General features: G+C 38.8%; 1 protein-coding gene across 1 annotated transcript in view; it reads right to left on the bottom strand.

The window, feature by feature from the left end:
* The window catches only part of FOCAD (focadhesin), a 92,015-nt gene extending 67,941 nt beyond the window's left edge, over positions 1 to 24,074 (bottom strand). Inside the window, exons 1-8 of the mRNA XM_036403461.2 lie at positions 24,016 to 24,074; positions 20,115 to 20,217; positions 19,609 to 19,697; positions 16,593 to 16,667; positions 14,713 to 14,867; positions 10,048 to 10,158; positions 4,745 to 4,846; positions 1,810 to 2,014 (exon numbers count right to left, since the gene is read on the bottom strand). Of these exons, the coding sequence (XP_036259354.1) occupies positions 1,810 to 2,014; positions 4,745 to 4,846; positions 10,048 to 10,158; positions 14,713 to 14,867; positions 16,593 to 16,667; positions 19,609 to 19,665 (705 nt within the window). The 5' untranslated portion in view covers positions 19,666 to 19,697; positions 20,115 to 20,217; positions 24,016 to 24,074. The remainder of the gene's footprint in view (positions 1 to 1,809; positions 2,015 to 4,744; positions 4,847 to 10,047; positions 10,159 to 14,712; positions 14,868 to 16,592; positions 16,668 to 19,608; positions 19,698 to 20,114; positions 20,218 to 24,015) is intronic.
* Positions 24,075 to 26,371: the final 2,297 nt, after the last annotated feature.

Here is a 26,371-nt window from a genome sequence, read left to right as displayed (position 1 = left end):
AACCAGGATTTTACCATTTGTCTCAAAAGAGAAAGGCAGTGGTGTTACTTGATTCTAGAACACCATGCAATCTAACTACCACAAAAACTAAAAGCTGAAGTGTGATACCCAAAAGCAGTATCTCCATATCTAAATGCTTGCTAAAGAGGTTTCAAGAAGCAGATTGTTTCCAGAAAGTCCCCATGTATTGGATGACAGTGTTTTCTGTTCTTGAAAACTCTACTTCCAGAAAAATGCACTGTTCCAATCCAAACTCTGGAGCCAGCATTAAGCATCACACCCTGATTTTTATTCCCTTTTTTTCTATAAATAATCTGCTCTAAGCAGAAATCTCACTGAACTGATCAGCAGAAAAGTCTACAAGTGAAGAGCTGTACTTCTGACAGCTTGGTTGACACTGTCAGACAAAATGACAGGGAAACATTCCAGCATTTATATTACACAGAGAATTAAATTAAGCCATGCTAAAATGAAAGTATAAGAACAACCTGAGGTTCAGAGAAAGAAGAGAAAGGAATTGACAGATTACAAAACAGTCTATCAAACAGGATTCTTGAAGGAAGTACCTTCCATTGTGGAAGTTGTATCTCAGGCAAGACAAAAAGGTTAAGTATTAATAGAAGTTTGAAAATATGATTTCTATTTTAAAAAAAGAACTGATTTCTTCTTTTAAAAAAATAAATGCCAACATGTATGAAGGAAAGAAAGATTCATAACTAATTTTGTAAGTTTTATTCAGTGCCATTTTTATGGCTAAATGTTTTCAAGCCTGAAGCTTGGTCATACATTTAAAACACAATGTTATACTGAAGCTTGAGTAAAATTGAAACAAAATCAGAAATCTCTCTGTGACTAGAAAAGGTCAGCATGTGCCCATCATCATAAGGAACTGACCTGAACCAAGACAAACATGTATAATGGAAGCTATATGTCTTCCAAAAGATTGTGGAAAGTAGCTGTGAGTACAAAGAAGACTTTTCTAGGAAAATGCCATAGCAGAAAGATGCTACTAAATATCCTTATAAGAAACCTACTTAGCTTTACATTATCATATTAATGAACCCTCTCTCCATAGCAATAACGACAAAGCACCTCATGTTTGGCTGACTACATCTATCTGAAGCTTTGTCCTAATATCAAAAGAAGAAGGAAAAGATAGGTGCAAAAAACTTAACTGGTATTACAGTAAAGCATGAGGAAAAGCAGAGCTTTTAAGTTTAACCAACATCATAGGCCTGTAACCAAAGGGGATAGTAAGATTAAATCCCTAGCTCCTACCATGTATCACTGTGCAACTTAAAAAAACATTCAAAACCTTCAGCACATTTCAGAACAACTAAATTTTGTGTTCAGACCCACTAATCACTCTGTTATAAAGAGTGAGAAAGGAATATCTAGAAGTATTTAGATCATGCTTCTCATATAGTTTATTTAATTTTAATATTATCCACTTTAAGTGAAAACTGTATCGTTTTGACAAATATCTTGCCATTTAAGAAAATTTTCTCATGACTGCCTTTCTAAGTTTACTGTATGTTTACTGAGGCAACTAAACAGAAGTCATTACAGTAAACATGTTTCAATTCCTATCTTAGCAGGTGTATCAGATTTGAACAAATAAAGTCTTCTACCAGAATGAGAGAGTTTGTTAGATTTATATATTATCAACAAATTGCATCTACAGAAAATGGAAAAGAATGCTATATTTGCACACTTGAAAGACAACAACAATAATAATAATAATAATAATACTATTGCTATTTTTGATAATATCTGTTTGTAAAAGGTAGGGTCAGGCAACAGCTGTACCTGCAAGTGTGGAATCAAATCACACAGAAGTCGAAGAATCTCACATTCCAGCATGGAGGGTGCTTCTTTGTGCTTTGGCCCATGAGGTTGCAGTAAGATCTTAAGTAAACCTATTCGCAGTTCAGCATATTCCCGTAACTGGGATGGTTCACAATAGAGGAATCTCAGAAATGAAGCCATTATGCCAACACATGAACCCTCTGCCCTGCAGTTCAAGAAATAAGTTTGTCAAGAATGCTTTCTACTGAAACTACAAGGAAACCTAAGGAATGTGACATTACCTGCAAAAATTCACAAGACCCATTTAACAGAATGGTGCTGAGAAGGACATTACTAAATCTCACAAAAAAAACTTGGACTTACCATAACTAAGTACTATCATGACACCCAATACTGTAACCATACCTCAAAGTGCAATTTTTTAAAAGACTCAATATGGACCTGCAGGTTACAATACTCCTAATTTTATTCTTTTTTTCCTCATCAATTCAAGAAAGTGATTTTTCTTGCTGAATGTCATAACAGACTAATGTGCTATTCTGAGTACTATCTTTTTAAAACACATAAAACATAATTTCAGTAAAAAGGAGTCATCCTTTACTTATCAGTTTTGCAGAATGGTCTTAATACAATTAAGTGAAACAGGAACTGTTTTGATCAACATGGCTTCCCACTAAAATATTATCACAGAACAAATATTTTGGCTTGACCCTGTTAGGAATACAAGCTGTCCTTGACATAACTAAAACAATCAAATGAAGATGATGGTCAATACAGTAACAAATATAGAATCATAGAATTGTTTAGACTCAAGTCCAATCAGCAGTGTCATGCCCACTGCTAAACCATGTCAAGTGCCACATTTACAGGTCTTTTTGAATACTTCCAGTGATGGTGACTCTACCACTTCCCTGAGCAGACTGCTACATGACAAGCCCATGATGAAATTTTTCCTAATAGCCAATCTAAACCTCCCTTGATGCAACTTGAGCCTATTTACTCTCATCCTGTCACTTGTTACTTGGGAGAACAGGATGACCCCCATCTGGCTCCTCCTTTCAGGCAGAGAACAATAACATCACCCCTCAGTCTCCTTTCCTCTGTGCTAAACACCCCCAGCTGCTCCTCATCAGATCTGTGCTCCAGACCCTTCACCAGCTCCACTGCCCTACTCTGGACTTGCTCCAGCACCTCCATGTTCTTCTTGTCATGAGAGGTCCAGAACTGGACAAAGTGTTTGAGGCGCAGCCTCACCAGTGCCAAGTACATTTCCTAGTCCAGCACTTGCTGGCCACACTTTCTGACGCAAGCCAGGATGCCATTGGCCTTCTTAGCCACATGCTGGCTCATGTTCAGATGCTGCCAACTAGCACCCTCAGGTCCTTTTCCTTTGTGCAGTTTTCCAGCCACTCTTCCCTCAGCTCTTCCCTCCATGGAATTGTTGTGACCACAGTGCAGGACCCAGCATTTGGGGTCGAACCTCACACCAGTGGCCTCAGCCCAAAAAATCCAGTCTGTCCAAATCCCTCTGCAGAACCTTCCTACTATCCAGTACATCAACAGGAAATCAAAACTCTGTTTTAAACAAGCTTCTACAGTTTTGCATCGAGACTCAGTTTTGATGCAAAACTCTAGAAAGAATTCAGTAATAGGTCACATTACCATGGCTTGTTTACATCACACTTAGGGACACTGTTTAGTAGGGGACTTGATAGCATTAGGTTAATGGCTGGACTCCATGTTCTGAAGGGCATTTCCAAACCTAAATTATTCTGTGATTCCACATTCTCAGTCTAGCACTTTACCTACAGAAATCTTGAACAAAGAGCACCAAAAAGAACATCTATATTTTCCTTTTCACTAAGAAAAACTCCTATTTTAATTCAAAAGAAGCCACTCAGCAAAAAAATCTACAGTTCACTCCATTTATAGATCTGAGGGGACTCTATGTGAGTCCCAGATTTAGCAGCTGAAAGAATGAACAACATTTGAAAAAGACTGTGATCAATTAAATTGAGCAAAACATACTTTTGCTTGAAAGTCTTACTATTGATCATGTAGTCTAAGCCCACCAGAAATTTAAGAGATTAATTAACTTGTTTCTTGACAAAAAGCAAGAGAACAGAGAAGCCAATTTCTCTGCTCTATTACTCTGTTATTAGTCTTTCAGAAAACAGGAAATAAGGGATATTTTTATCTGAAAAGCATATATATAGGTGTAAAATCCTATAAAACAGTTCTCTTTGAGAATGCCACAGATTCATTGCCTTACATAGAAGTTTTATTGGACAAATTCCTTAGTGGTAAGCATGAAGAAAAGGCTGAGATTGCTGGCTGTGAAGTATTTGGTCATTTTAATGATGCTTGATAATAAGGTTGTCCCACTGATTTTTTTTCTATATTTTTTAATCAGAAGGATACATTGTTTTTCAAGACCTCATCTTTTCTGGTGATTTAATCGTCTTTACTTTTCCTTCATCATCCCATCATTTTGTATAGATGAGTTACATTTGTATTCACTTTTTATGACTAAGCAGTCAAAATTTTTACAAAGTTGATAAGCCAAATTGCTGATTTTTAAAAAAATCCAAATATGCTATCAGTTTTGCACCAATTATTCCATACCCATATAAAATTTATCAACATAGTTGATAAAAAGCTATGATATTAATTTTAATAAATTATTAATAAATAATAATTAATTAATAATTATTATTTATACTATCTTAAATTGTGAGTTATAAATTATAAATAGGTACACATTGTATACATTAAATTATAAATATATACATTGTAAATGTATAATTACATTTTACAAGTATCTTTCACAAAAGACAGAATTCTTACAGCTTGTTTGCCTTCAACAAAACAGTTACAGTGATATGATTCAGCTGTCTACATTTGCTAGGCTTTTGAAATTTTTTCATTCATTTACCTTTCCGGACACTGATGGAAAAATGCAGTTATTTGCTGTAGTAGAACTGGCCAGCAATCAGGTCTGTTTTCTAGGACAGTGATTAATGGATGAGGAGTGCTCCTGAAAAACAAAGAAATCACATTTATATCTATAACACAGAAGGAAGTATGCAAAACAACTAACTTATAAGCATGGCTGTTGAAATAGCCAATTCAACCTCTTCCTTTTACCAACTCCCTTTAAGAGCTTTGCTAAGATCACTACACTATCAAAAGAAAATATTTTCTCAAAATTTCAGAAAGGAGATTAAAATTTCCTCCAAGTGGAGGAATACCTGGGAAGGTGGGAAGCCTGAAGTACATAACCTGCTCTGTCAGAAACAAAACCAAAGTCATTTAACTAGAGTAACTTACTGCTCAGAGTTCTAGATGCCCCATCCCTACACATCAAGGACAGGCTGGATGAGCCTTTAAGCAACATGGTCTAGTGGAAGGTGTCTCTGTCTGGGACTGGGGTGCTGCAACTAGGTGATCTTTAGGGATCCTTCCAACTCATACCATTCTATGCTGTAAGCTGAAAGGCAAACAGAGAAAGGCAGCATAAATCTGCTGCAAACCACCACTTTCAGTTTAGTTAACCATCTTTCCAGCTCACAGGTCCAACAAATCTGTGCTACACACACCAGCAAGACCTTAAAGAAGTTTTGCCTACAGAGCAGTGATTTCAGAGTTATCCCTTGAAGTGGTCTCTCAAGAGACACTGCTTCAGTTTCAGACACTACATGAGTGACAGTCAGATATGCCTTTTAGGAACAATTTACAATGCTATTTCACTTACTACCATTGCTTTAAAAACTTCTGAGGATCAAAAAGCCAGAATTTTCAACAGTCTTTTTATTAGAGAAGACAACATTCACTGAGGCACACTCATATCCAATACCACTGCAATACAACATGGGCTTCATCATTAGCAGCACTGAACCAGCTCAGTTACAAATGAAGTGAGTGAGATCTGAAAGAACACCATAAAAGAATAAAAATCTAATTTTTCCCATTATCTGGCAAATTTGAAATGCACAATATGATGGTACATTAAGGCTTCCCTTAGCTAAACTAAAGAGGTAATACTTATCTACTATAATCAGGAATTTTTGGAGTTATGCTATGTCTAGCAAAACACTGTTTATGAAAAAACATCTAGCAGACATATTCTTAATATTCTTAAATTAATATTCTTAAACTAAAAGAGGTGCTCCACATTATGTTTTTTTAACATTCTCAATGTTAACATTTTTTGAGTTGTGGGCAACTGACTAGTTGTGATGATAATCAAAGAATTACATAGCCATCAGCTGAATTAAAGGCCCACCAAACTATGAAAGCTGGTTGAAGAGTATTTACATACCTATGACTCTCATTTTCTTTGCTATGTGGTTACAACACAGCAAAAAACACAGGGTTTTTTTTTAATACTGGCTCCCCCTCTGCTCATCAAATAATTTTTCTTCTGAAGATAAGTGTTTCTTTTCAGGGAAATAAATAATCTGAAGACAAAAGTTCTTTCAGAAAACAGGCTGATGCTATGGACTACCTGAAATATGTTCAGAAAACAGATGCCATCTACTAAGAACACAAACGATGCATATTACAGGTCTGGCCCTCATATTTGGAACTAGAAGCCTGTCACTTCTCACATTCATTTCTCAAAAATGTGTCAATTTACTTAATGTTCTTCATACATCCACCTTCCTAGATCCTGTAAATATTTTAATGAAGTTAAGAGTCTTTTACAATCTGTGCACAAAGACTAGAAAAGCTAAGGTTACTGCTTCATTGCAGTTTTCCAAAAACAACAGCATACAAGAGGCAAAAAAGTTGTTGCTTGTCTAGCACCTGAATCCAGCGACATCATAGTCCAGATCCTTATCAGGCAGTAAGCTAGAAATACTGTTCACATGCAATGCCAGGACCTTGAAAGCACACAGGCCTTGTAAAGACATACAGGGTTATAGCAGCTTCTTATTTCAATAACTTTGTCATATTTTAAAAATTAACCACCTTTCTTCATCAAGAGAATATGTCTCCATTCATCATTTAAATACTGCAATGACACCAAAGCCAGGGGAACCTTCCTAAAGTCAGCATCTGAAACATCAAGTTTCAAATTAAAATGGCTTACTATTTTGGAAAAAAAGCAAATCTTTTATTACAGATCTTGTATGTTCTGAAACTAATAGAACTGCACTGAACTGGATGATGAAGTAAGTCAGCTAAGCTCCACAATAAACAGTGATTAATAATGAAGCACTAAAAAGTGCAAATCAAGAATGTTCCACTTGATAATGCTATTAGCAGAAAGAAAACTGAGGTGTGTAGATGCAATTTATTGTCAACACTATCTTAAGAATTACTAGAACAGCACTGTAAAATGTGCATCTTTAAATGACATTACAGCACCACTACCCTAAATTACTGCTAGTGGGTTGAGGATAAAACAAAACACACAAGCAAACAGAGTGGTTACCCACTCATAATATGGAAATGTCCAGGCAAATAAAGATAAATCATTGTGAGGGGTAACAATAAAACATACATTATTTTTAACTTTTAGGTCATCTGAACTTTTTTGTTACATCTCTGAACAGAAGTGAGCTCCAATCTGATTGAAAGGACAAATTCAGTGACAGACTTCTTTTTTCTGTATGAGGAAATAATGTGTCCAGTCAACACACCTTTCTGTGTATGCAGATGTGACCCTGGCCCTTTCAGAAAGCTGGTCCTCTCAGAAACAGCACTTCACTCCATCAAATATATATTTTTAAAGCATTTTGCTACCTGCTCTGAATCTGGAATTCAGAAAAGTAGCAGTTCTCTATAACTTTAAAAGAGTAAAATCATGCATGATGAATCATTAATAATATCATAAAATACTAGTTCATTAAAAAAGGCTAATAGCCTTCAGAAAAAAATAATATTCAATTTTTTGTACATATATTTCATAAATCACCTGCACTGAGAATGCTAACAGGAGCCCTTGCTGGGTTAAAAAAAGGTAGTTTACTAAAGAAAAGCAAAGGCCAGAAAAGAAAGCAAGGAAAATTAAAAAATAGTCTTTACTTCCCATCAGCAGGCAATATGTAGCCACTTTCTGTGCAGTAGGGCTTCAGTATGCACAGCAATTTGGAAGACAAACACCTTAACAATAAATCCACTCCCAGCTCCTTCCTCTTAGCTTTTACTCCTGAGCACAGTGTCATACAATATGAAATATCCCTTTAGTTAGATTGGGTAAGCTATCCTGGCTATGCCCCCTCCAAAGGGACTTACTGGCCCTTTGAGGGATGGCAATGGGCTGGAGGGATAGCACTGCTCAGCAGAGGCCAAAACTGGTATGTTATCAACACTATTCTGGTTGCAGATGGCTGCTCTGGAAAAAGTTAACTTCATCCCAGGGAAACACTATATAATAAAATGCACAAATCCACAATACATTAATTTTCTTCCATTTCTTTTCAGGAACTGATCATGATATTGTGTCATCCCAAGAAGCTGTATTAAAAAATTAATTCTATTGTCCAGAATCAACACTGGCCTAAACCACCTTTATTTATTACCCTGTAATACTGGTGACAATAACAAACCACTTGAGAATGTACTGTTGCATTTTGATTTTTCATTGATGATTTCCATATGGAATACTTTTGCACAGTTGACAGCATAATATATGAACATTGTAATGGGAGATTACTGTTGGTAAGCTACTGTATACATTCTTCAATTCCTTACAAAAAAATCAGGTTTTAATGGCATTTCATGGAGCACAACTACAAAAATTGTTACATTACAATGAAAAGATAGGTTGTTCTATACACTAAAAACCAGAAGTCAGGTTTCAAAATCTCAGGGTTCTGACCCTATGTCAAACAATCATTTCTCTTTATTAAAGTTAACTGTAACCAAAAGGGAAAACAAAAACCCTATCAGCTAAATAAAAAGTCTGCTTCTTATTTTTAGTTCTCTATTACTTTACTTTATATCATTCTGAATTACCAAATTTCACCTTCACTGTATGTTACCAGTAACTTCTCCTTCAGTGAGTGTGAAAAAATGTAATAACTTTTCTTTGCTCTATTGGGCAGAGACTATTTCCTTATTTTACTCACATCCTACCACCCTCTTTTTCATACGAAGCCAGAATTAAGTTCCTTTAACTTAGCTTCTTCTACCAGAAGCTTTTAAAAAAGGTTCCAAAAGAATTCTGTCTTCTCTACCTACCTTTCATTTAAAACTGCTCTATACTAGTAAGGATTTTGTAAAGAGAACTGATATAGCGACATGAAGGATTTCAGGAATGCAAACACATCCAGCACACCAAAAAGCTTGTTTCACTTTCTCCACTATTTCATTTTGCTCAAGAGAAGACATGATTCCTGTCTCTCAAATAATGAATTTTATATCCTTAAGCCATTATAGCTACAGCCTCCTACAATGATAACTCTTAATTGCATAAAAAGTAACTTGAAAAGCATTCATAACATCTACCAAGCTTTTCTGTTCTCCAGAAAAGGTACAACAGAGGCTTTTAATGTCAGTACTGACTCATGGTTTCTCAAGAGATAGATGAAGTCACTAGGATGTCCTCTTCAAAAGTCTGATATTGCATGACAAGAAGTTTTAGGTAAGTATCTCTATATCTTTAAGTATTTTATTTTTACATGTCAATCACCTTAACAGCAAAGACATTTGGGAACTTGACTTTTGTAATAAGAACAAAGCAGAAAAAACAAGTGAGAAGGAAGTGATTCATAGCTTTAAAATAAAATACTTATTAAAAGAAATATTAGAAGTTATCCAGTATTTGAACAAGTACTAGTACTTGTTTTCTCCCCCCTCCTCCTCCGCCCATTGCCCCACTGCCACTGTTCCTTTTGAGCTTATGGTGGCAATCTTACAGTTATATTAAAACTCCTTAAAACTTTCAACCAAAAAAAAACCAACCAAAAACCACAAAATCAGATCATCACTTAGGTTGAAAGGGAGCTACTCAGATCATCCAGTCCAACCCACATGCTCAAGCAGTCAGTTAGTAAAGGCTACCCATTATCACATACAATCAGGTTCTGTTATCTCTAAGGACAGATTCCACAACCTCTGTGGGCAACCTGTGCCAGCACTTCATTACCTGTGCAGTGTGAACAAAGCAAAATACACAAAAAAGAGTAAGATCAAAATCCAGTATTAACATAATTTTCTTTTTTTTTTTTTTCCTGGAAATCAGACAGAAAGTTATTATTGTTTCTAAATAAAGAATGTAAAACAAACCTGATTCCATACAGACTCCAAACAGACTCATCCCCATCTCCATCTTTTCCCAGCTGAACAGCTTGAATTTGTATTAACTTGCAAATAGTTTTTACTAAACCGTGCACATTCCTGTTGACAAAAATAAGTGAGTTACCATCAAGTATCCAGCTACATTAATTGATTAGTACATAAGAGAAGGAACAAAATTGATGCTTGAGACCTGAGTTCTACTTGAGGACACCTCTTAACATATTCCCACATTGTTCTGGGCAAGTTGTGCATTTATGTGTCTTTATTTTCTGTTCACATAATGAGCAAAACAGCAAAGAGAATATTCACCCATCAATTAAAGCTTTTGACGGGTTGCTTCTACCATATATTACAAGAATGGGAATACAAGGCAAACAGCACTTTTAACCGTAAAACCTTTACCAAACTTGTCACCACCTGCAGACAGACTCTTTTCTATAAGGTAGTATGGCATGTCAGGGAACATCTAGAGAGTACCACAGTGGATCTCCCCACCATTAAATGCTTACTTTTATAGTTTAGATAAAGGCAAAGTACTATATTCTCTCTTCTGTGCTGGAAAGTATTGACCCAGATCAAAAGTGATAGAATATGCTTGTATTTCTCTCTCTCTTTCAAAAGTGGAGCAATTATAAGATGTGCCTGTAATCTTTAAAATGACTGGCTGTTGTGACAACTGGCTCTCAAAATACTGAAATCTGACAATACAATAAGACATTGAGGTTTGGCAAAACTCTGCTGCAGAGCAACTAACAGGAAGATGTGCCACAGTCTTCTAAATCCCAATATAGTCAACCTAAAACACAGAGGAGGAAGGAGATTTTTGGATGGGTGTAGGGGAGGGAGAGAGAGAAAAGCCTTTTAAATTCTTCACTGCTAGAAAAAGCTAGTGAAATGGGAGTTTGCAATTCATTTCCCAGCTTCAATTGGGTAACTGCAGCAAGGAGAAAAAAAATGAACCATAAAATACTTGGTAAGAAAACCATCTTTCCCGTTCTGAAACTTCAGTACTCCCCTGGTCCTATTTCCCAAGCAGGAAATGGGGAGAGAAGAGATGCTTTAGGCTTTGCACTCATCTCCTGAACAGAGGCAACATAAAGGCATGTCGTATTGCAAGGATTTCCATCCCATTTCCCATCTCCTACAGGCATGGATGCTCAGTAATAAAAACATTCTGAAAACATGCTACACAGAAATCCTTCTGACAGGGTCTTTAAGATTACAATAATTAATTGTTCCAAAGGATTTTCAGTAGATTGATTATTTATCCTTGTTCATTACTGAACACAGGCAGTGCTTTCCCACCATCATCTAAACAGAATGCTGAAAACCAATCCTAAAAACACATGAAAATACACATGTATGTATTGATGTATGTAAACATATTTTCTATGTATGCATAAACACACAAACATGCATGTAAATATGATGTTCCATGAAGCTTAAACTCTTAGGGCATCAAAGGAAACACTTAAGAGCCGTTACAGTACAATGATACATACAATGAGAAGGTACTGTGAACCACACAAGTTAACTCAGATAAACATGGCATCTTCCTCTCTGTCAACACAAAATGTCTTTTCTAATGTGAATAATTTGATAGACCTGACAAAATATAACCCAGCAGGTGTACTTAGCCCCTGCAAAATTCACTGTAAAGAAGAGAAGCAATAACACAATGTGAGTATTCTTTACCAACAAAATATACACCTAACTCCATTCAGCATTGATAGTGCTCAGTGGCTGCAAATGCCTCTCTGTTAGTTGCCACTGGCTGCTAGTTTTTGTTTTAGCAACACTGTGTACCAAGCACTGCAAAGCCACACAGATGAAAATTTGGCAGGGGACAGAATGATGGACTGCAGACTTGAATTCTAAAGCAAGGCAAAAGAAAGTACTAGCACTGAAAACAGTCAATTTGAAATTGTCAGTTTAATGAGCTCCTGAGGCTACAGACATTTTAAACCACAGACTTCTGTGGTTAGGCAACATAAATGCTGCTTTGCAATCCATAGTGTATGTGGTTTCATTTGTAGCAGCTTGGGGAGGAGGGGGTGGCAGTGGGAAAGAAGCCAAAAATACATAAAAGGTTACTACATAATTTGCCAGCAGTTAGTATAGCAATCAGTCATGTGTGTTGGTTTCACACATGAAAAAAAATTAAGAAGTTTCAAACAGTGTAGAAGTGGGGCAGATTGCAGTCCCTGCAATATGTAACTCTGAATTTGTTTATAAGGTTAACTTAATTCTAAATATCCCATTTTACACTTCTTATTTTCTGCAGTACAAAGCTGCATTAATATTTCATAACCTTATAAACCATTGATACTGTAGCAAACCCTCAGCTGAACAGCAAATTCAAATTTCTTAGTCTGCAAGTCACAGCTGCTGCCCTTTCCCTGGTCCTAGAATTATGAACCAGATTAAGGCATAAAAGGGTTTTTATCTTGGTATTTAATAAGTATCCTTAGGTGCAACAATTAATCAAGGTGAAATACACCAAAATGCACACACAGAGTATATCATGTGTACAATTTTGTAGACCTTGCAAATTAGCATATTTGACAAAGGTTCCCCAATGAGGAGCTGAAATGAATGGTATGACATCTCCCTATTCTAAAGTATTCTCCCCAAGATGGGCTTGAGCCTAGTTTACAGAATATGTTCTGGAAAGGGCCTTGTTTTTTCAAGATAACGAGAGACTTTCTGGCCCCCAGCTGTGAGGCCTTTAGCATGTTTGGTTTTCTGGCCTAGCAGAATACCAGGACTTAAGCTAAGATATCATAACAAAGAATTTCAACTATGTATGCTAAGAATACTGAGAATACATAAAAGCTACATAAAAAGAAAAGGCAAAAAATCATGATGGCATCACAGCTAATAAAATTTTTACTCCACCTTATGCCACAGGACTCAGATTGTCACAGTCTTATCACAGGTACTTTTACTTATTTGTTATACTTATGTAGAATCCTCCCTTAACCCTAAAATGCCCCAAAACGTCGTCATTTGGAGGACAGTGGTTTGCAGAGATTACCCATACTATAAAAATGTATTTACAAACCTTCTTCTAGGAAACTGTGGTTATTTACAGCAAACCCAGCACAGAATTAGCATCAGCACAGCAAGACCCTAGCTGTAAACAAGCAAGTCCCAAGGTTAGAAAAAGTTTACATTTGGCTCAGACTGAATATGAGAAACCTTAGCATAAAACTGATTATGTGAAGGTGAGAAGCGATGAAGAACATGTCTTGAATAGCATGGCTCTTGCAGCCTCTGTGCTGAATCTACCAGCATAACATATACATAGCTCTAAATAGCTAGTTTGGCTAAAAACAACTCTACCAGTCTCTAGCAAGAGAATTACACAACTGGTGCAGAAATCCACTTACCAGTCAAAAAGGCACTTAATAAGGTCGATAAATTTCTCCCCAGTCATCAATTTGACTTCCTATTCCTAAATGTTATATACAGTGCCTCTTTGCCTCACAAATACATTTTCTCAGTATGTTGGACAGGCAGTCTAGGTCAAAAGACCACTACAAGATGTAAGCATTCCATTTCCAGAATTGTGTAGGAGGAAATAGCTTCGAAGTAAAGTGATTTCCTCCTCAGCAAACAAGGAAACAGACTGCAGCACTCCTAATCTCAATACACATTCTTAAGGTGACTTTATTTGAGCAATCAGTTTTTTTGACAGACTGATGAAGTTATTTCCCTCTGTGCTGATTTTGGCTGGGATAGGGTTAATTCTCTTCACAGGGGCTGGTATGGGGCTATGGTTTTAGATTTGTGCTGAACACAGGTTGATTATATAGAGATGTTTTTGTTATTGCTGAGTAGGGCTTAGACACAGCCTTTTCTGCTTTTCATGCTGCCACACAGGGGACGAAGTTGGGGGTGCTTGGCAGGCTGGGAGAAGACAGAGCCAAGATGGTGATCCCAACTGACCAAGGAGACATTACAGACCATATGACATCATGCTCAGTATATAAAATTGAGGGAAAGAAGAGGGGGTGTTTGGAATGATGGCATTTATTTTCCCAAGTCACCATTATGTGTGATGGGGCCCTGCTCTCCTGGAGATGGCTGAACACCTGCTTGCCCATGGGAAGCAGTGAATTAATTTCTTGTTTTGCTTTGCTTGTGTGCACAGTTTTCACTCTCCCTCTTAAATTTTCCTTATTTCAACCCACAAGTTTTCCACTTTTTACCCTCTCCCTAATCCTACTGCTGGGAAAGTGAGTGAGCAGCTGTGTGAGGCTTGCTGCTGCCTGAGGTTAAACCACAACACACTCCCTCATAATGGAAGTTGCTGTCATTTTCTTTCCCCTTTCTATGGTAGGGGCAACAAAACTAAGCAATTCATTGACTTCTGAGGTTCCACAGTTCAAAGTTTAGAGCACTAGCCTGAACTACTAACAATATCAGCTTACATCCATAGAATACTCTAAGAGTTTTTATGTCAGACCCACACTGTCACATAGCAAAGGTAAAAGCAACATCCTTCAGCAGAGTGGCAGGGCAGCAGCAGTCCTTAATACCATGATGTGTCTGAAGATATTGACACAGAACTTTTCTTCTTCCTCTGTACTTTTAAGGGAAAAGCAATGACTGATAACCAGCTGACAAAAATTAAGCAATAAACACTACCTTGCTGAGGGAATTAGGTTGAGAGCTCCATGAAGAACGTAGTCAAGTTCAGCATGTTTCTCCACCACAAGTGCCACCAAGCCCTCACAGCAGGCTGTTCGCAAGGCAACATTCTCACTGCAGCACTTCTCCCAAAGCAGGTTCAGAGCAGGAGTCTGAAGGCAAAAGCATGGGACAAGTATCAGACTGATTTATCTTTGTTCATCTCAAACACACTTTGAAATAAAAAACAGCTCAATCGCTTCTCCTGAAGCCTTAGAGAGCATAAGAGGCAGCTGGGGTACAGATTCTATTCCTGAGAAGGCCAGGACAAAAAGTCAAAGAAAAGTCAGGAAAAGTGGGGACAGATCCCACTTTCTTGCCCTCTGATAGGCAAATGTTATTCCCCATGGTACGGCATAACATTTACTGTCTCTGTCAAAAAGGTAATGCAGATGAATTTTTCAGCTGTTCCTATGCAGATAGAATCATGGCATGGATTGTGCTGGAAATGACCCTAAAGACTATCTATTTCCAAATCTGGGACATGGAAATGGATGCCATCACTGTCAGGTTGCCCAGGTTCCCATCCAACCTGACCTTGAACACATCCAGGGATAGGACACCCACAGGCAGGTTATAATCAGTTTCCTGATTTAAAAAATAAGGATGCAATTGGAGACAACTCCGAAACTGTCATGACAAGCTGTGTCTACACCAAGGTGTAGCACAGACAGCTAAAGACAGGCTTACAGAGGGCTATCCAAAGGTAAGTCGCCTTTACCAAACAGATAAAGTTCTATTTGCTAGTAAGCATGAAGATTTGGCAGTAACCATCAAAACTGATGCTGGTTTCCATGGTGAATTAGTATTCACAGATTAGTTTGCTGACTTCGTGACTTTCAAGTGGAGAACAAGAAAGGTTTTAAAACAACCAACAGTGCAAAATGCTCTTGAGTATAAAGAGAGTCTGCAATGTCTAACCAGCACAATCTTCTGCCTCCTAGCATATTAGAATGTGTTGCTGTATTTCAGTCTAATACCTTCACATAAGCAAGCATTAAGGGGAAAATATCAGCTTGTAGCTCAAAACTAGAACATAATTTGGGAACTTGATTATGATCATGACTGTGAAAGAGCTTCTGTTAGATAAACTACACACCTCTAATATTCTCTCACATCAAAACTTAGCACTTTCCAGGTCTGGGTATGTTAGAGTGAAGTCCCCAGACTAAGGAATAAAAATCCACAGATCAACTTCTGTTCATTTCTAGACATGTCAGCTTTTTGGGAGAAAAACCAGAGGAAAAAATTCGAGCTAACACCTTTCCCATTTGCTGTGGGAAATGTGACACTTGAATTTGCCAACATTTCATATACCTCTCTGTTAACAAGACATGCACTTAAGTGAACTTGACTCATTTAAAATGCAAACGCTAAGTATGCCTTTACATCCTGCTCCCTCCTGAAGAAATACAAGGTCTAGTTACCTGATATGAAATATAACACCAATGCAGATATATAAAAAGCCATACTAGAAATTTTTATAGCAATGTAAACAAATTTTCAACTCAAGAGACAATGTCTCAGTCTCCGTACTTCATCTCAGTAACATAACTAAATTAAACTCTTTTAAACTGGGCATAGCTAGATATAGGTATTTATAGCTAGATATAGGATTAAGGCTTCTGCGATTAAGTCTTGTAATGGCAGTAAAACTGCTCTTCTGATGTCAGAGTTTAACTGTTTCTGTATGCCCAGATACATATTGATAACAACCTTATTTAACTTCTAGAATTGTATTAAAATTACACAGTGAAAAATGGGAAAACCTAGAAAAAACACGTAGAATAATCACATAATGATGAAAGAGGAGATGAAAATGAAAAAATGCCACAGACCTGGTCAGAAGCCTGTCTGATCTTCTTTGAAGAAACTTTTTCTTTCAGTACTGCAGCAATCAGATGGCCCACTGCCTAAAGAGAAAAAGAAACAAAAAACACACAAAGGTGCATTAAAAGAAATAAAATTAAAAGAAATAAAAAGCACATGCAAGATTTTTAAGTTCTCCATTAAGAAGTCTTTATAATGCTGTTGTATATGATCATTTCATTATGATTGAAATACCAACCTTATGGATATTGAAGATGAAATATGGTTTAGGGTCAAAAATTTCCATAATGTTGATATACTCACGTTTACTGTTTTGCTGAGGCACAAAACAAACTTCCACAGGGCTCCACTAAGAGGTCCAAAGCCCTCTTTTTACAAGTACATAGGTATTTAGGAAATCCAGATATTTTGATGCAGCAACTTCAATAAACTTTATACCTCCACTGCTGCACAGATCTCCATGTCCTTAAAAGCACTAGTAATTAATAAATCCTGTACTATATAGGGAAGCAGAAGCAAGAGAAGAAGCAGAACACTGCACACCTAAGCAACTTGCCCAAATTTTTGCACCACAAGTTTTGCCTTAAGCACTTTGCATATCCCTTTATCACAGCTCCAGCCAGAAATATTTCATTTACTTTAAACAGGGCATTTGACATTAGCATTATTCCTCATTAAGCTATTCCACGGTAGTAATCATTAACAAGCTTTAAACAGTCAAGGTCTTCAAACCAAAAAGTTTCAGTTCCCCAAAACAGCCCAGATTTATTCTTTTGAGGTAAAGATTAAGTTCCTCATTCTATTTTAGTAGAAGTCTGATTTCCTCAAACTGTCTTTCAAAATCTAAATGTGAACTGAAATACCCTCAAAGGCATCAGGTGTTTCAACCTAGGCTTTTGTTTTCTGACTCATTTGTAATGTCTTACTCTGTCTTGTTTCATAATTTTTGATACTCTTACACAGAAAACCTATTTTTGTGAAAGACAGAAAGACATGTTTTCATAGTAACAGCACAAAAATGTTTCAGACTATCAATGCGCCCAGAACAGCTGCTGAATCTACTCTTCTCTGCTAATGACAAACAGATCATTACTTTTGGAAAAAGCAAACTAGGCCAGCAAAGAATAAAAATAAAAATTAGCATTTCATTTTTGTTAGTATACAAAAAGAAAGGAACAGACTATTTTCAGTGTTTCAAGGTTCCTTCTCCTTTCAAGATTTATTTCCACTTCAGTCATGCACTAGTTGCTAACCTGTAATAACAAACCTAAATAAGAGCTTATATTTCTTGCAAAGACAGCACCTGACGCACTCCTAGACTACAAGGACTATGCTTTTCACAAGTAAGGAAATGTACTCTAACACATTTGACTTAAAAACACAGGTTATTTGGAAATCTTACTCTGGAGGAAACAGAAGGAGAAAATGGGACCAAGTCAAAGTAACCATTTATCTCTGGTTACAATGAACCCATCACAAGAGCAACAGTGTGCTCCCCAGGCAGATCAGATGTCTTTCAGTGTGCTTACAAGGGAAGACAACATCTTTTTCCTGCTTAAAAGGACCTTCAGAAGTTAATCCACACATACATCCTTAAGACACTCCTGTTACACAGAAAAAGGGGCTTATTAATAGAAACTTGGCTTTTGCAGTGACCTAGCTATACAGAAAAGTCAAAATGCAGATTAGCTCCCTGCATTTCTAGAACTTGATTAAACAGTAAAACTTCATGACCTACAAATCTGTGTTCAAATTCCTCACTTTTCTGATCAGTGTAGATGCAGAGCAGATATCCCAGAAAGAGAAGACATCTCTCATGAAGTTGAATCCTGACCTGATTATACTTTGAAGACTACAGAATGCTTTCCAGGGTCAGAATACCCTGTTTTGATAGTTTCCACAGAAGTGGAAACTATCAAAACAGCCAAAGAACAGGACAAAATCAACCAAAGCACATTAGCAGACCTTAATGATTTGCAGCTGCAATAATGAGCCAAGACATTTAAGCAATACAACAGTGTACTACAGGGACATTCTGCACTAAAGAAAAATTGACTGCTTCGAAGATGCTGAGTCCTACGCATCAAGGCTAATGGTATAAACTCATCTGCAGTGCAAGACTCTTTGCTAGACCTTAGATGAACTCCAGCTTTCAGGAACATGGCTTTCTCTCCCAAATGCCAAGCTGATGACAAGTAGAGTTGGATGTCTCTTTCAAACCTAATTACTGTTAAACCAAAGTGAACTGACTGAAATGAAGAGGCAAGAGAGGCACCAGGTTGCACAGACCGCATTCTGATCAACTTATTTCACCAAACAAATGGGTACATATTTAATCCTAAATACAAAACAGGAGAGGAAGAAAACAGGGAAATTAGTAATGAACTTACAGCCAAAGAGATACGTTTTTAACACTGAAATGAGAAATTACCAAAGTAAAGAACATGTATGTTACCAAGTAAAGAACCAGAGGCTATTACTGCTATTACTTTTTCCTGTCCATTAAACATACTGTGATAAACACTTTTTGTACATTATAATTTCAGGTGAAAATGACGAGGAACAAATGCGTGGATCAGAAAATAAAGGGGGCTGAGCTGAGCTGCATATACTTATCCCTTGATGACAGACAAGACTGCAGTAATTCATCAGTTCTCACCACCAAGGAAGAAACAGAGCAGTTCTATGAAACATTACAAAGTATCTCAGCCCCACACACAGCATCTGGTAATTTCTGGCATCTTGAGATCACAAGGTCACTAAAAACCACTTGGCCACACTCCAACCTTCCAGTCATGGAAAGTTTCTGATTTTCCTGAAGAGACTTTAAAGTGATGAGCAATTATGGCCTGTGTTTCAATTACACAGAGAGGGCAATTAGGATTTTATTGTGATTTAGGAATAGTCTGTTTCTCTGGTTTTCTGACTTTGAAAAAAAAACCCAGATAGGCAGATAAGCAGCAGCTGTTGGAACAAACATTTCCACAAACAACTTGATTTGTCTTAATGCTTTCCAAAAATTACCTGTGACTGAACAACTGCATTAGGAAATTCAAATCGCTTCTTGATGTCATCCAACATTCTGGCTCTGTCATATGACACTAAATTTCACTCTGCAAGAGAGATTAAAAAAATATACTTAGGACTAGGAAGGACAGCATACTATTTTTTACACCCTCTCCATCCCCCCCATATTTATGTTGTATTTAACAACAGATGCAAGCATTAAAGTATTTTCTTTGTCTTTTGGGCTTGAACTCAAGAAATGGTGAATAGTCATTGGTCCTGCACAAAGAATGGGTTACAGGCATTTCTTAAAGCTGCGACAAATATACCATTCCATATGGCACAGCATATGTGTACTCTAGGAGCATGTATTCTTGGGAGTATTTTAAGTATATTTCATTGAATTGAAAATGAGGCAGCTCAAAAGGAATGTTCACAGTCTCACAAATATGATTTAAAATGCAAAATTATCCACAAACTTTCCATCATTTCACGCAAAAGCAGAAGTAAAACAGAAGACCAACCTGTGAGACAACAAATGGTAATTGTAGTTAGGGGCTGGAACACTTGAAGTGAAAACCTTCCCTGTAAGCTGGAATATGCAGGTTCTCTCAAGCACATATGAACCTACATTAAAGAGGAATCAGAAGTCAGTTTACTGCACACCAATGAAACTGATGGCCACTGCAAATTCTCAAATATTTAAGTTTACTGTAAACTCACCTCCAGTCCCTTGGAATGGCTTCCTCAAAAAACCAAAAAAGCTAGTACTTGTTGAAAACCTAAGTGTAATCCTTTGCAATAAGCACTGAGGAAACATATACATGGAAAATACTCAAATTTCAAGACATGCTATCAGTGTCATACATTCAGAATCTTGCCACTTAAAAAAAAAGACAGAATTAAAGCCTGGATACAAGCAATGCTGCATGTGCCCCAAAAACCACCATTTGTGGCAGAAAAACTCAAAAATAATAGCTACATTAATAGATCAGTGAACACAAATTCCTGACAGTTAAGCAGTGAGGTACTTCCATACACTTGTGGATTACATGTCTGAAAGTGCAGGAGAAAAAAACAACACTGATGCTGGTATGGTATGTACAGTTTTAGAATAGATGTTATGGCACTTTGAGACAATAGGTGTCCATATAATAAATGAACACTCATTAAACTAGAGCTGATATCTTGCTTTAAAAAAAAATATTCCTACAGCAAACAATTCCAGATGTACCTAGATCTGTTGAGCATGGCTAATAACTCCAGTGGATCTAGATGTATCAGCCATCTGTATATATAAACCTAAGCCCCCTCAGTTCTACCCAATAAGCAGCAAAATGAGGTAAGGTTCCTTCCTGGACAGTTTTGACATGAACACACTAGAATTATATTGTATCTCTCATCAGGTAACTTTTTACCCACATTAAAAGGAAAAACTGCTACAGACAATCATTACAAGCACAGAACATACTTTCAATGTAAGCACAAATCAGCTATTCCGAGTAGACAAGAAATCTGTTGCCCTTGCATCAGGCACAAATCCTATCAATCTAAACTAAATATCCACAGGATAGTTACAATGCAACAGCCATATCAATGAAATTAAATTAAACACTACCTAAACTGTTCCTCAGTCTTCAGCATTCACCCTAAGCAAAGGTAACTGTGTATCCATACAGAATGTCCATAAAATTTAGAGGATACATGGATAATCAAGGCTGGCAGAGACCTAAAGATGCTTTTTGTTCAACCTCCCATTCAAAGGAAGTTCAGACATGTAGTCAGACCAGGTTGCTCAAGACTTTGCTTCAGTTTGGCTTTAAAAACCTCCCAAGACTGGGGAAGGCACCACTTTACTGAGCTCTCCTAATCAACAAAAGCGTTCTCTCCCTTACTAGGCTTTAGCTCTTTTTCCATGAACTCCTGTGAAGCGCCTGGCTATGCCTTTTCATCCCCTCCCACTGGTGCTAGGACTGCTACTGGCTACCACTGTTCAGCTGTCCCTCCTCCCAGCTGCACAGTCCTAGAAACCTCAGCATCTCCTCACAGGGAAAGGAGCTCAGCCCCATTATCTCCATGATCTCTGCTGAATTCAGTCCCTATCTCTGCCTACACAAGGATCCAGAACCAGATATGTCAATATGAGATCTAAGGCGTGCTGAGCGGGGGCAGACAAATCTCACCCTATCAGAGTTCTGCCACACATCCTAGAGCAATGCCTGCCAGGGCCTATGGCTGCCCCACAGAACTGCTCCCCAGCCCATCCACAAGTGGTAGGCCAAGACAGGACATTTGTCATTGCTGAAATTCCTCAGGTTTCCATCACCTGTTCCTCTAGTCCATGCAGAGGGCAGCCCCACCAGCAGAAACACATCCTATCTTTGATACAGGAACAGGGTGGGAGATAGTGTTGAAAGTCTTGTTCAAGAGGAGGTAAATGACACCTACTCCTCCACTCGACTGCAAATCCAATTATTATTTATTAAAGGCAATCACGTGGGTCAGGCATAATTTTTCCTTGGTAAATCCATACCCATGTGTGTTACTCCTAGTAAGAATCATTGAATCAGACAGTTTTAGAACAAAGATTTCCAGAGCTCATCTAGTCCAATCCTCTTATCAAAACTGGTCTGAATCTTCTTCTCTACCAAATCCAGTGGAGTCCTGAAAACCCACAAGGATGGAAGTGGTGGAGTCACCACCCCTGGAAGTATTCAAGAAATGATTGGATGTGGCACTTTGGGCTATTGTTTAGCTGAAATTGTGGTTTTCAGTTAAATGCTGGACTTGATCATCTTGAAGGTCTTTTCCAGCCTCCACGATTCTATGATTGTGGGTCTCTTCCACCTCAGGACATTCTATGATACACCGTTAACCACACATATAAAAAACCATCCACCCCAAAACCATCCACAGGGACACGCAAGATTAAAAGAAAGAAAAACAAGGTATTGGAAAGGGACCTTGGCTTGCTTACCCAACTTAGTCAATGTAAGTGATAAGCATCCGTGTAGCCTTAAGCTTGACTTACTGCAAGATAGCCACAATTTTGTTCTATCACTGCCTCTCAACTGGAAAAGGGGCAAAAATATGATTAAGGGATTATGACATAATGACAGGAAGATCACTCAGCAATTACTGTTATAGGGAAAACTGACTCAAGCCAAGGAAATTTATTTTTACCAAAGAAAACTGAGTAGAATAGTAAGAAATACAAAAAGATTTAGAAACACATTCCCCCCACCTTTCCTTCCTTCTGGGGTGAACTTCACTCACTACCAACTTCTCTACCTCTTTCCCCTAACTGGAGTAGGGGGTCAGAAAATGAGGTCACAGTCACACTTTTCCCAGCTCCAGCATGGGATCCCAACCACAGTCTGCAGTTCTTCATTAACTGCTCCAGTGTGGGTCCCTTCTATGAATGTACAGTTGATGAGGAACAAACTGCTCAAGTGTGGATCCTAAGTCTCGCCAGAAAACCTATTTCAGCATGGGTTCCTGTCTCCATGGTCCCACTGCAGCCAGCATGGCCTCCTCTCCATGGCGTCACAGCCTCCTTTGGGCATCCAACCAGTCTAGCATGGAGTTCTCCACTGGCTGCAGGTGGACACCTGCTTCACCACAGACTTCCATGGGCTGCAAAACACACACGGGCTACTTTACCACGGTCTTCACCATGGGCTGGAGAGCAATCTCTGCTCCAGCACACGGAGCATCTCATCTCCTGCCTTCTGCACCTTGGTGTCTGCAGGGCTGTTTCTCTCATGTTCTCATTTCTCTCCTTGGGCTGCTGTTGTGTAGCAGTTTTTCACCTTCTTAAATTTGTTATCCCTGAGGATAATTGATGGGTTTGGCCTTGGCCAGTGGCTGGTCCATTTGGAGCCCTCTGGCATTGGCTGCGTCAGATGTGAGGAAAGGTTTTGGCAGCTTCTCCCAGAGGCCACCCCTGTAACCCTTCTGCTACCATATCCTTGCAACACAAATCTAATAAAGCATTCTAATGCTAAGATGGAAAAGCATTGCTAATTCAAGTGAACCACAGAGAGGCTGTCACTGCATTACACTTTCGGATCTGGTACAGTTCTCCAAAAGAAACTTTGTAAATTAGGCTACATAAAAGAAACTGATTGCAGGGAGCACTGAGACCACATTTCTCGCCAGTGGTCTGAGAGCCTTTGGCTCCTCTTTAAGGATTCTCGATTCAAACTGGTGTTCCTACCCAGCCAGGAGTGAGAACACCTGCACACACCCTCACCGCTTGCGTGCGACAAAGTCAAACGTCTCAGAGCGACCAGTTTTAAACAAAACCGTATACAAACAACACTGCCTCTCACAGGAAGTAGCAGCAGCTGCCTTTACTTCGCTGCCGTCCTGACGCCGCGGATCGCTCCCGCCGCCCGCCCCGCGCTCCCCGGGGCCCCTCACCTCGGCCGGGCCGGGCTGGGCCGGGTTCGCTGCGCCTCCGCCACGGCCGCGCCGCCGCCCGCAACCGGCCGCGCACAGCGCGCATGCGCGGCGGCTAGCGCAGGCGCGGCGGGGCCGAGAGGCGGCGCTGGCCGGGCCGCGGGGTCCGCGCTGGCGAGGGCGCGGGGACGGACGTGGCGTCCGCGGTGATGCACGGGCCTTCATCGCCTTCGAAAGTACTGCGGAGTGAGTGTGTCAGCCTCTAAATGCTCTGGCAGGCAGTCATCAGCGAGTGCAGGAACATCAGGAAGACCATGGACGTGAAGAATAAATGGTGTTCTAGTTGCTGCAGGTTGCCACGTAATCACAGAATCACTTAGGTTGGAAAACACCTCTAAAAACATCGAGAGTGCAGCTCTCTCAGAGACAAAAGAAGAGTTTGAACCCAGTTCTAATGTATTTCGGTAACTGCCCTGCTACTAACTGGGAACCACACATCTGTGTGTGTATTCTCAGTTAAGGTTGTAAGTTTAATACAAAACAGCGCTTCTGTTCCCTAACATCAAAGCAACACACACCTTCTGCAAGGCACATATAACATAAGAATGCCTCCCAGTGAAAAATATTTTCAGAAAAATTCAGAAAAATTTTGAAAGGAATTTGTTTGAAAATGGTTACGTTATTCTCTAAGGTTAGATTATTTTCTCTCAAGGTTACCTTCTCTGAGTTGGTTTGAGCTGAAAGTAGTAGAATGCTGGCAAATGAGAAACAAAAGTAAATGTAGATAAGTCTGTATAACGTTTCTTCAGTCTTTTCATTTAAAAACATCAGGAATATATTGTTTTCAGTTTCAGCAGCTAAAGCTGTAGGCAGTTTATGTACCCAAATAGCCCTGCCACTGCCTACATTGAATTGGTGGAAACACATATACTCCCACTTCCAAGAGGCACTAAAAGCCCAGAAGTGACTCACTTGAGCTACAGGTGTACAATACAAAGGGAAGATCAATCATATCCCAGAGAACATGTGGACTGCTGGCTTTATCTGTGACCTCTCCGCAGCAGCCGTTTTCAAGCAGCACATACAAGTATTTGTGACATGGCTTTTGGCTCAGTACACTCGGGCTAAGATGGGCTCCCATGTCTGCCTGCTGCTGAAGTGTCATAAAATGAGGAAAAAGGACCTGTAGGAGCTTTCACAAGGCTGTATTTCAGTCCATCTCTGGGTCACCATAGGTGGTGACATGAATCCAAAGGGATTGTTCAGTCTTCTCTGCCCATTCCATGCTTTCTGCTTAATCTAAGAACATCTCACTATTGTTGATATTTTGTGATTAGTAGTCAGCTATGAAGGGCCATCACTCCACCCATGCAGAGCATTCGTGCACTTTGATGCAGATCCAGTGTGAGGGCAGAACTGAGAAAAAAGTCCCTGATTTGTATGCTCACTGGCTATTGAGACGAATAAGAGTGGAAATTGCTTAACTCTTGCCAGGGAGAACTCTGCAACTCACAAGATTAGGCTTGAAATGCCAAACTGAACTTTATCCTGTAAGGAATTCATAGATAAAAAGTCTCTTTGTAGTAGTGCAAGCAAGGCCCATGGCATTTTTGACTGCATGTACAGAAGTTTTCATTTTATAATTCCGGGTTGCAGAGCTTGCCTGACAGGTGAAGTGTATCTCAGTAGCATGCCATCCAGGGAAATTTCTCCAGCTGTGTGTTAGCTCCGTGTTACGCCCTAGACATGGGAGCTGTAGTTCCGAGTACAGTTCTAAGTCTGCTACTGCCCAAATGAGCATTAGCCAAAATAGCTTTCAATTTGATGCAAACTTCAATGAGATCTCCTGAGATAAAGGAGCACGTAGTAATTTATTTTGGTGCAGACTATTGATGTGTGTTGATACTGTGAAGCATCTTGCTTTGACAAGCAGCTCACTAGAGGTTTCATGCTTGGTGTGAGAATATTAGGAGCATCAAATCCCTTCTATGGATTACTTGACTGTGATGTGTAATTGCTAGCACTGTTTCTAAGCCCTGAGTTTCATGCAGGTCATCTAAGGACATTGAGGCAGGAGAACACCGTATGTAACTGGAATGCTCTCAGCAAGGGGTCTTGGTAGCTCCAGAGACTCAGCTCTGTCTTGAGACAAAAGGAACCCATCTCATCTTCGTGAAACCATTTACTTTCCTATGGTCTCAATCTGTTTTAATTACATATTTTTCTAGGCTGATATCTCAGAAGCAAGAAAAGAGCAGAAGATATCTCTTAAAGGACATACTTAAATTTACAGATATTGCTTTTGATTGCCTTTCAACTTGCAAGGCTTATAGAGCCTGGCTGTGAAACCGAGATATGTTTCCTGTAGTGGCTTGAA

The sequence above is a fragment of the Molothrus ater genome, chromosome Z (genome assembly GCF_012460135.2).
Source record: "Molothrus ater isolate BHLD 08-10-18 breed brown headed cowbird chromosome Z, BPBGC_Mater_1.1, whole genome shotgun sequence".
NCBI classification, from domain to species: Eukaryota; Metazoa; Chordata; class Aves; order Passeriformes; family Icteridae; genus Molothrus; species Molothrus ater.
The sequence above is the reverse complement of the archived record's forward strand: the minus strand, read 5'-3'. Positions and strand labels throughout refer to the sequence as shown.